Source organism: Babylonia areolata, chromosome 2, assembly GCF_041734735.1.
Source record: "Babylonia areolata isolate BAREFJ2019XMU chromosome 2, ASM4173473v1, whole genome shotgun sequence".
Classification (NCBI taxonomy): domain Eukaryota; kingdom Metazoa; phylum Mollusca; class Gastropoda; order Neogastropoda; family Buccinidae; genus Babylonia; species Babylonia areolata.
The window spans coordinates 53,027,449-53,039,131 of NC_134877.1; the positions used below are offsets into that span (position 1 = coordinate 53,027,449).

General features: G+C 41.7%; 1 protein-coding gene across 1 annotated transcript in view; it reads right to left on the reverse strand.

Moving 5' to 3' along the window:
• The window catches only part of LOC143277728 (ATP-dependent translocase ABCB1-like), a 51,575-nt gene extending 40,303 nt beyond the window's left edge, over positions 1 to 11,272 (reverse strand). The window contains exons 1-8 of the mRNA XM_076582629.1: positions 11,170 to 11,272; positions 10,049 to 10,149; positions 8,112 to 8,335; positions 5,771 to 5,883; positions 4,767 to 4,938; positions 3,926 to 4,097; positions 3,361 to 3,485; positions 1,213 to 1,390 (exon numbers count right to left, since the gene is read on the reverse strand). Of these exons, the coding sequence (XP_076438744.1) occupies positions 1,213 to 1,390; positions 3,361 to 3,485; positions 3,926 to 4,097; positions 4,767 to 4,938; positions 5,771 to 5,883; positions 8,112 to 8,335; positions 10,049 to 10,149; positions 11,170 to 11,272 (1,188 nt within the window). The remainder of the gene's footprint in view (positions 1 to 1,212; positions 1,391 to 3,360; positions 3,486 to 3,925; positions 4,098 to 4,766; positions 4,939 to 5,770; positions 5,884 to 8,111; positions 8,336 to 10,048; positions 10,150 to 11,169) is intronic.
• Between the last annotated feature and the right edge of the window lie 411 nt (positions 11,273 to 11,683).

Sequence of the window (11,683 nt, forward strand, 5' to 3'; positions counted from 1 at the left end):
GTGTTGCTCAGTTGTTTACCAGAACTTGTTTTCCTCCACTATCCTATTGTTTGTTACATTATATGCTTATCTTTATTTTTAACCATTTTGAAGCTAAACTTGCTGGATAACCGTTCTGAAAAGGGACTAAAAAAAGGAAGTTATGCAATTCAAACGAACAAAAAGGAACAAATATATTTTGCACTGTCATTACTTTTTTAATTTCTTTTGACTCCATGGGGAGTGAAAAGGTTTATTAAGTAAGAAAAGGACACTCCAAAAAGATAAAGTATCATTCATTTTCTACAGCCTACCATCTTTAACCACACAAATGATCCGAAGGAAGAAAACATGAATGTAACCAAGATTCCGTGTTTACCAGCTGTTCTGGTGATTCCCCCCGTGGCAACAAATTCAAGCAACGTGCTGATGACACTGACATATGACAAGATTCAAAATTTTCTGTTGAGATAACGTCATTATTACAGTCTTTTAAAAATTTGCAAAGATGGATTGGGGTCTGTATTGGAGTCATGCAAAAGTGAAGGATGTTTCATTATTCCACATCTAAAAGAGCAAAATACTTTTTGCCTCAAGAAAGGATTTTTTTTTAATTTTCACGTCACAATTACTATTCATCTTACTGTGTACAACATTGTACATTCAGTTGATGCACACACAAAAATAGTGCCACTTGGAATTTAACTCGGGCATTGCAAACAGGAACAAAATATTCTTTGAATTAAGAGTTTTGAATACTTGGAATACAAAATATTTTTAAAATGTTACCTGTAGTTGCTCCAGCACTATTTCTGTACACCATTTCTATTTTTGACTGCCCAATTCTCACAACAAATTCTCACAACTCGAAAGTATCCAAGAACAGGGGAATAGATCTGAGCACAAGATATAGTGACATTCAATGTGTCTTGTGTGATTCACAGCAATTTGTGACGTCAATTGCTGAGGTCATATGCCACTGTGTGGTGTGTAGCTTGTTGTACTGGTAGTTTGACTGATGACCCTTCCACTCAATGTCGCACCACACAACTTTTAGCTTTTTTCCTCTAAATATCTCAGTACACCCCCACCCCATGTCTAACTCCTCACGACCCATTCTCCACATCAACTCTTTGAGTATGCATGCGTGTGCTGAAATCGATGAACAATTGTCTAAACCACATTGTATTGAATAGACAATAAACCAATGAGGAGAAAAAGAAATGAACTTACAATCAGCATCTTGCCCACACTGTAGTTGTCTGGTTCATCTCGGATCAGCTTAGCACCATACCAGAATCCCAAGGCATAGGACCCATAGATGAGAAATAACATAAAGCCCACTGACAGTCCCGCTGTGAAGCCTTTTCTGATGCCGAAAGCCTTGGCTTCACCTAAATTGTTCTTGTACCTGCAAATGTCCAGTGACAAACCAATCAAATGATCTGATCTGATGTCACGCCTTCAAACAATTTTTAACAATGCTGCCAGAGTCATTCTCAAAAAGTTAAAGAAAGATCATGTTAATTCAACTTCATTGGTTGCCCATCCAGTACAGAATTCAGTACAAAATTGGCATATTGGTTTACTGCCACTTCGAAGGTTCTCTCCCATCTTATCTTCTGCCCTTCATATTCACACTCCATCCCGTTCTCTCAGGTCTTCCAGAGAAAAGCTCCTTCGAGTCCCCTGAAGTCTCTTCAAAGACATCTGGTCAAAGGGCTTTTCAGTATCAAGCACATTCTGTCTGGAATTCTCTTCTTCTGGATCTCAAGCACTCACCAACTCTATCCTCTTTTAAAAGAAAACTAAAAAATCTACCCGTTCAAAACGGCCTTTGGATGTGACGAAGCATTGTCCTTTGTCTCCTCCAACCCTATACACTCCCTTTGTTTCCCTTTTCCATTGGAGAACGTTAGTGTGTGTGCTTGTGAGTCGGCGTCTGCTGTATTTTGCGCGCGGGTGGGGGTGGGGTGGGGGTGGGGGGGCATGTGTGTGTGTGTGGGGGGGGGGGGGGAGTGGAGGGGGGGGGATTTTGTGGCTTTTTTCTGCGATTATTCATATCTGGGATTTCTAGTATGGTACTGGTGAACATAGATTTTGTTTTTCCACTTCTATGTCCTGATCTGCTCTTGTGTGGTACTCTTGTAATGCAGTAGTGTATATATATTATTTCATGCGAGGCGCATTGTGCACATTATATGGGGAGTTTGCATCATATAGGTACAATATATTATCATTATTATCAAGTGCTTCACAGTGAAAACAAGATCGTACTGTTCTCACCTGATGGACAAGAACATATGCCATAGCACAAAACAAGACAGGAAAGTAATGCGTTCTGACCAAGTGAATGGACAAAGGTTACAACTCAAAAATTCGTTTCCTTGTCTCGTTTTGTGTTTTAACCTGTCCCTTCTTTGTCCAATCTCACCTGCAATCAACATTTTCATTCACATTTCACGACTGAAACACAGTGATGGGTATTGACAGACATACAGACACAGACAAAGATAGTCCAACAGAAAGATGGAATGACTGATACACTGATACACGAAGAATTTCTTTTGTAACAAGCTGGAACAGTAAAGGGGAACTTTTTTGGTTCACATTTTTTCTGTTGATAACATGATGGCCACACAACTTCATTTTGCGTCATGAAAGTTGTATGCACATGAGTGCTCATCTGACGTCAGGTACTGATATGTACATACACATTCCTTCTGGACTTCTTTTTCTATCACACACACTTTCAGCTACAGCCTGAGAACCCAAACTGAAGATCATTTTTCAAAATATGTCCATGGACATGCAGTCAGAATCATGTTTCTGCTGTTGCTTTCTTTCTTCATTTTGCAATCTCTTTCATTTTGTAGAATGTGACATGTTTTTCCGCAGATTGAAATTTAAGAATTAAACTGACAATTCACACCAATTCCTGCAGCAGAATGCATATGCAATGGGTGAGCATAATCAGGCACATGTTTTTTAATTTTCAAGTAACCACAAAACAAGTTTGATTTACCGTGTACTTATTATTTGAATTTTTTTCTGCTGTCCCACTGAATGTGTCCATGCCAATTCAGTGGCATTAGCTCCAAACTACTAATCACTAACCCCCTGTACATAGCAAAACCAAGGCTTATTGTCATGAGAATCCGCACCAAAGGAGACTCTGCACCATATGTGCGCGTGAATGTGTGTGCATGCGTGCAAGTGCAAGTACATGCCTGCAAACAAGTGGACAACATATGCTTGCACACCCATGAAATATGTTTATATGTGACTGCAAAATAAAAGTTTCATGAGAAATTCACCAATTACGACTCAGTTCGAAACTTTTCTAAGTTCAACATGTTTGTACAGAACAGCGCCAAGTACCTTTGTGCCTCTTTCTCCTGGCCACCAAAAGCCACCACAGTGCGTATGGAACTGAACACTTCTTCTGCCACGGCACCAGCCTTGGCGTAGGCTGCCATTTCTTTGGTTGTCATGGATGCAGCAAGCTGGAATAGTGAGGCAGACAGAATGTTTCACGAATTAGACAACTTGTGTACTTCTTCTGCGTTCGTGGGCTGCAGCTCCTACAGTCTCTTGTATGTATGAGTGGGCTTTTATATGTATGACCGTTTTCATCCCGCCATGTAGGCAGCCACACTCAGTTTTCTGGGATATATAGTTCGGTATGTTCTCATTTCCATAACCCTACGAATGCTGAAATGGACTATAGGATCTTTAACCTGATATTTGATTTTTGCATGCGTGTACACATGAGGTGGGTTAAGAAACAAACAGGTCTGTCCCCGCGAGATTGGAAAATTCTCCACACTTAACTCAACGAATCTGGGGACTGAACTCAGAACGTTGTATGTATGTATGTATGTACACACACACACACACACACACACACACACACACACACACACACACTGAATGAGCAACTCACCTTTCCAAATAGAGCAGCTGATACAACCAGCAGAGGACTGACGGCAAGAATGACGAGAGTCAGTTTCCAGCCGTAGTAGAAGCCGATGAGGATGCCAGCAATGGCGCAACAGCTGTGCTGGATCAGTGTCGCCACCTTGTCCCCAATCCCGTCGTGGATCTTGAGGATGTCGCTGCAGACACAAACCACAAAATCCTAGGTGTGAAAGAAGAAACATCCGCGATTAATAAGGCTTTGTGTGCACACAAACAAACAAAAACGAATTTTGGAAAATAAACTGAATATCTTTTTTGTTGTAAAAAAGAATATATATAAATACACACACACACACACACACACACACACACACACACACACACACACACATACACACACACACACACATATATATATATATATATAGAGAGAGAGAGAGAGAGAGAGACAGAGACAGAGAAAGCAAAACTGATCCTTCTCAAGTTATGAGATGATTTTCACACACCTAGTTCTAGCACCAAAGCGCTGTTCCAATCTTGTCTACATTTCATTAATATCTAAAATGTTCCAAAATATGCCAACCTATAGGAAATTTAATTGAAAACTATCCCTGAAAAGTATGATATTTGCGGAATATAATGTTAAAAACAAGGAATTTGTAACTTTTAGCAAGACACCCACTTTTCACTGCAATTTGTCTTAGTAGTGTTGGTGCTGGGGTTTGGTAATACACGTGTAGTTTTGGAGTAAATAGTTAATAATGATGCGTTTGTGCACTGATCTTCTGCAACAAATTCACCTTTCAATAACAAAACATGTTTTGTAGTTTTAATCCACTGAAACAGTGCAGAAAGGATAGACTTACTCAGCCAGTCGAGTGTTGAGTTCTCCAGATTCATGAGTATCAAACCATCCAATGTCCTGTCGCAGAACGTTGTACAAAAAGAGATTTCTGATGCGATGGGACTGCCTTTCAGATGCTGCCATCCAGGTGACAACTTGTACGTAACCGCACACAGTAACCACCAAACCAGTGACTGCAAAGGATTTGAATGAACCAACTGTATTCCATTGAACACAATATTCAGGTGATTCAGTCTGACACTATTCAAAACAACATAATCAAATGGTGGTAGACTAAATCTTTATATACTGTGATCCATTCTTCATAAGATTCAACATTAAATGATTATGTCTGACACAGTTTCCCATAAATACTACAATGTACTGATTACATCAGGAAACTAATCCATATTAATGAATGCCTATGAAAATCGATTTCAAACAGTTTATAACTGCGACCACTCAAAAAGATATCTCATTTCCAATTGGTGAGTTCTTTTTTCTCTCTTCCTAAATGAACAAATTTGTGCACATAGGCAACACTGCTCTGAATTCATTGATTATTATAAATAAACTAGAATTGCTACAGTTTGGGGGGTTGGGATTTTTTGCACATGCAACCGTTAGTTTATTGTCTCAGTCAAAATACGTGCAGGAAATGGAGTCCGAAACACGGTTATCTCACAGGGAAAGAAAAACCTTGACCCGGACTGCTCGGTGGATATTCAGACAACCACCCCATGATCATCAGGAACACGAGTCCGGCGCTATAACAACTAAGCTATTCCAGCCTAGCTAACACAGAAAAAAACACATCATAGGCGGATTATTTACTGACATAGAAGTAGCAAAATTGATAATTATGTTAATACTTCAGTGACTTGCTACAAAATTTGCGATCATTTACAGATTTGTAGACAGAAAAAGAAAGATAATTCATACTTCCCGACATGTATAATGATAATATGCTTACTGATAAGTGATTACCTGCCAGCATAGGAGATGGCGAAAACTATGATCACTTACTGACATAGTAGATGGCAAAAGTTGTCATTTCATCCAAAATTTTAACAGTGATGTAGTCACTGGGGCACGTTTTGGTACCATTGTAGAAGGTAGATATCTGACTGCAGTATCCTCTGAAGAAGGAAAGGCAGTTAACATCGAAATATTTTGCACTCACAGAGATATGTCATACGTTTTGTAGAAATGTGCGTGTGTGTGTGTGTGTGTGTGTGTGTGTGTGTGTGTGTGTGTGTGTGTGTGTGTGTGAGCGCGGGTATACGTGTGTTCATGTGCATAAATTTATACAACTGACACCCCCTCTCCCACAAGTATTCACCCATAAACCAAAACAAGAGACAAAGCCTTCATGTAATTCACGTTTTACAGGAACAACGAAACCGAAAATGCTCGGGTAGACGGGAATGGGGGTACGGAGTTACCAGTACACACATAACGACCTTAATCATATATTTTGCTCACCACCATCACAAACTAAATGTTATCAATGACTATTGATATATGTACACACATGATTATGAATATTCATGGAAGGAAAACCTTTAAGCACAAAACGTCAACCTGAGTAAATGTAGATTGTGCAAGACCTACATACTGACTTAAAACACAACTTTTCTACACCTCAAGTCATATTTTAAAATCTAGTGTTTTAGATGAGTGAGATCTGTTTTTAAAAATATTTTCCACGGTATACTCAGTTTCATGTCCCATTACTTCGCAGAACTTTGCTGCTGCTGACAGATGTACGCATCCATGTAAGTTCTATATTAAGCAGAAGTAATTCCCTTTTTTTACAATTTAAAAAAAAAAAATGTATATATATATATATCTAAAATGACTGCTATCAATTATGGGAATAAGGACCAGCCGCCGTGGCGAAGTGGTTAGCGTCGCGGACTGACGGCTGGGAGGACGCGGGTTCGAATCCCAGCGGAGGTGGGTTTTTCGGCCCGTGGCCGGCTCCTACCCAGAGTTGAGTGTGCTGTGGGCTTAAATGGGAAGACTGGGACCACACAGTCGAGTGTCATCCATTTCAAGGATGCGTCTTTGGGTGTGTTGCTCTAATTACCTGACGAACACTGCAAGTGTCTGTATCTCTCGGGCCTGGTTAACGCCGGGATATCATTTTGACAGGAAGCGTCAAGTACAGCCTTGTCACGCAGTCTCAAACCAAAATGGACCTCCATAGCAACATCGTCATCATCACCGTCATCCTCCTCCTCCTTCATCGTCATCAATATAAACAAAATAGTCTCAAAGTCTGTGGCCTTTCATGCCCTGCTCGCATGGTGACCTCAGTTTCGATACCCCTCCACTTCCGTGCTTGGGGTGCATCCTGTCAATGTCGTCAGTGTCGGCAGATTCATGGGGGACTGTTGTTTGAGGGACGTGGTGGCGGTCTCCACTCTGGGAGGGACGCTCACTCAGTCTGGCTCCGCGACTAAGCCATTATTGTCGTTAGTAGGGGGCTTAGTAGGTGGTGTCCTAAGTACGTCAAAAAACAGAACAGGCACCACTGAACACCACCGAAGTGACTCAGCAGCAGTGCAGGGTCTCTTCTGGTGTGTGGCCTCCTGGCGACCTAACATCGATGGTTCCCTGTGGACTGCCGACGCTGGAACTGCGAAGGACGAACCCGGGTGTGGCTGTGTATGGGGGAATCTAAATGAGCGGCGTGGGAGTAAAGCCACTGAAACGGTGCAGATGATAGGGCAGCACAAAAAAAATAAATAAATAAATAAAATAAATTATGGGAATAAGACATAAGATGATAACAGAAACACGACTTTGGGTGTATTTTTGCTGATTTTTAACTTTTTGTGCCTTTCCGGAAGTCCATTGTCATAATTAAAATGTGCGGATTTTTTTTTTTTTTTTTTTTTTTCATGTTTTTAAGCCAAGGTTGGTGTCTCAAAGTATTTCCAGAAGTAATTCCCTTTTTAAAAAAAATCTTTAATATATACATATATAATATGACTGCTATCAATTATGAGAATAAGAAATAAAGATAATAACAGTAACCCGACTTCGGGTCTATTTTTTGCTTCTTTATAACTTTTTGTGCCCTTCCCGGAAGTGCATTGTCATTATAATTAAAATGTGCGGATTTATTTTCTTCATGTTTTTAAGCCAAGGTTGGTGTCTCAAAGTATTTCCAGAGTAATAGAATTTCTTAAAGTTCTGCATGGACACATACACACATACGCTCACGCGCGCGCGAACAGAGACAGAGACAATCGAAACACAGGTTATCACATAGACTTAAGTTGCGTGTAAACGTACACAAGCCAAAAAAGCACTTTCTAGAACGAAGAAAAGCCAGTATCATTCACGTTAATCTCACTGGAGTTTTGAAGAATCTGCCAACATCGACTCTTTTGTCTCACTGACGGATGTCAAGAAAGCACCAATGTCGTCCAGGAAATCAGTGTAGATACCCGTGTCGACGAAGAGATCGTTCATGTCACCGAACACAATGATCATGGCCGGAAAAGCAGCACCGGTGGTGGCAGCACATATTGCCCCCACAGCCATGAGCAGTTTGTCCAAACCATCTGAATACTTGAACTGCAATCACCAAGAGAAAAAACAACAACACCACTTTCTGTTTCAATGTTCAGAGAGCTTAATATGCTTGCTGTTTTGTCTGTCTCTTCTTTTGTTCGTTGTTTTTGTTTTTGATTCAATATAAATATATATATATGTATGTAACCAGCCGCCGTGGCGAAGTGGTTAGCGTCGCGGACTGACGGCTGGGAGGACGCGGGTTCGAATCCCAGCGGAGGTGGGTTTTTCGGCCCGTGGCCGGCTCCTACCCAGAGTTGAATGTGCTGTGGGCTTAAATGGGAAGACTGGGACCACACAGTTGAGTGCCATCCATTTCAAGGATGCGTCTTTGGGAGTGTTGCTCTAATTACCTGACGAACACAGCAAGTGTCTGTATCTCTCGGGCCTGGTTAACGCCTGGATATCATTAATGACAGGAAGCGTCAAGTACAGCCTTGTCACGCAGTCCCAAACCAAAATGGACCCCCATAGCAACATCGTCATCGTCATCCTTCTCCCCCTTCATCATCATCAATATAAACAAAACAGTCTCAAAATCCGTGGCCTTTCATGCCCTGCTCTCATGGTGACCTCAGTTTCGATACCCCTCCACTTCCGTGCTTGGGTTGAGTCCTGTCAATGTCTTCAGTGTCGGCAGATTCATGGGGGCCTGTTGTTTGAGGGACGTGGTGGCGGTCACTCAGTCTGGCTCAGCGACTAAACCATTATTGTCGTTAGTAGGGGGCTTAGTAGGTGGTGTCCTAAGTACGTTTAAATCAGAACAGACACCACTGAATACCACCGAAGTGACTCAGCAGCAGTGCAGGGTATCCTCTGGTGTATGGCCTCCTGGCGACCTAACATCGATGGTTCCCTGCGGACTGCCGACGCTGGAACTGTGACGGACGAACCCGTGTATGGAGGAATCTAAATGAGCGGCGTGGGAGAAATGCCACTGAAACGGTGCAGATGATGATGATGATGATGGTGATGTGTGTGTGTGTGTGTGTGTGTGTGTGTGTGTGTTCGTTCTTTCGCTTTACGTCTATCCACATTTGTGATTTCAGACAAAACAATCCATCTCCTTTCAGTTTCAGTCTAATATCATCACCTTCGACCACTTAGGTCGGCGTGTGTGTGTGTGTGTGTGTGTGTGTGTGTGTGTGTGTGTGTGTGTGTGTGTGTGTGTGTGTGTGCACTCACATGCATGAATGTGGGCTACTATCCTCACATTCCTAAGGGATGGCAGAAAAAACCCAAAGAAACGAACACAGAAACTGCTAAACACCTATACACACATATAAATAGAATTTGGTTCATTTTCAAAGAGATTGAGTAGCCATATTTCTTTTTAAGAATTTCATTGTCATCACACATTGTTTCTGCCTTCCTTTCTCCTACAATATAATCTAGTTTCATGCCTGTCTACCTATAATCTCTCAACATGCATATCTACCTACCCACAGCCACTTATCTATCTATTGGTGTGATCCATTGATCTTATCCCTCTGTCCAATCATTTTCTCCTTTGAGAGAGACAGACAGAAACAGCGACAGAGAGAGAGAGAGGGGGGGGGGGGAGACAGAGACAGAGAGATCTATCCCTATATAGTATGAGCCCGAACATCGAGACCCATTTCACTCAACGCTGTCAGCTGACCATCCGTATTTTACCTGTAGTTCCAAATTGCTTGCCAAGTGATAAATCTCCAAGACACGTCAGTTCAAACTCACCACTTCGAAAAAGCCGACCAGCTTTGGTTTTCCTTCCTCTTTCCTCTTTTTACCGTCCCCTGCCTCCCATTCTGCAGTAGGCCCCGCACTGCCATTGTCAGCTACAAGACCAAATCATTGATTACTGGAGCAGTGATGGAAAGATACGTGGTAATCACAAATATTGTAACATATAGCACTATCACAAGTTTTCTGTGTGTATATGGACACACACAGGCACACAGACGGGCACACAGACACACACACACACAGACACACACACACACACACACACGCCGACCTAAGTGGTCGACACGATCATGAAAAGCTTTCCAGCTCTCTCTCTCTCTCTCTCTCTCTCTCTCTCGCTCACACACACACACACACACACACACACACACACACACACACACACACACACACGGAGTAGTGATAAACTTCCTGCACATCATGCAAAACGTCTTTCAAAACATGCTCAGCTGGTTATCTGTGTCCATTACAGAGAGAGAGATAGGGATAGAAAGACAGACAGGGAGAGACATATATCCCTCTCTCTCTCTCTCTCTCTCTCTCTCTCTATATATATATATATATATATATATATATATATAATCTGTCGGTCGGTCTCTGTCTTACGTGGCAGCTTGTTCTCCCTCCCCCCCTCTCTTTATCCACACGTGATAATGATGACGATGATGATGATAACCATGTTTCACGGTATCGAAAGATAAAAAATAAAGTAACAACAACGACAACAAAACTCAGCAAGTAAATAATTAAGGTACTCCCTGTTTACTCTGGATCGAAAGAAAAGAAGAAAAAAAAAGCCCCACTACCATACACCTGCACCCTTTACATTTTATATGTTAAAAAATAAAAATAAAATTAAAAAACATACAATACGCAAACAACATCAAGCACTTTTGTGGGAGCTGCATAGTTGTTGTTCCCAGTTAGGGTCTATGTGTGCGCGCATGCGCGTGTGATCATGTATATGCGTGAATGAACGCATGTGGTTGTGTGTGTGCGTGTGTGTGTGCATGTCTGTGTGTATATGTGCATGTGCGTGCGTGCGTGCGTGCGTGCGTACATGTGCATGTGTGTGTGTGTGGGTGTGTGTGTGGGTGTGCGTATTTACTTACTAGTTCTGGTCTGACCATTGTCCAGAGACGGAAGTCTTGCCTGATCTGGAGTCGCTGTCCCATTCTTCGTGTCCGAACTGTTGTAGCTGGTCAGCTCGGCCATTTTTTCTTCTGGATCCCCTTACATACACCACATACACATACCGGCTATGTAAATCATGTGGAGTTATAGAGGATGAACTGCATTTTCTGGACAAGTATAGTGTGTACTCTGACTTCAGGTCTCGCCTACTTGTGACAGTCAATTCCCAGTCTTCGAATCATTGGCCAGATGGCACTGGCAACACAATAATCCAAAGGCCGAGTTCTCTGTTGCCACAAAATTATTTCCAACCAGAACTGGCAAAATACATATATGAATGCTTTAAAGTTCGCAGTCCATAACTATGTCTTATGGAATATCCTGCATGTGCTCACAACTTATTGCTTTTACTTTTTGTTTGCTTGTTGTGTTTAGTTTATAGTGTCCATAATTCCTATGATGGTTTTACGACAATTAAATGAGTTCTGAGTT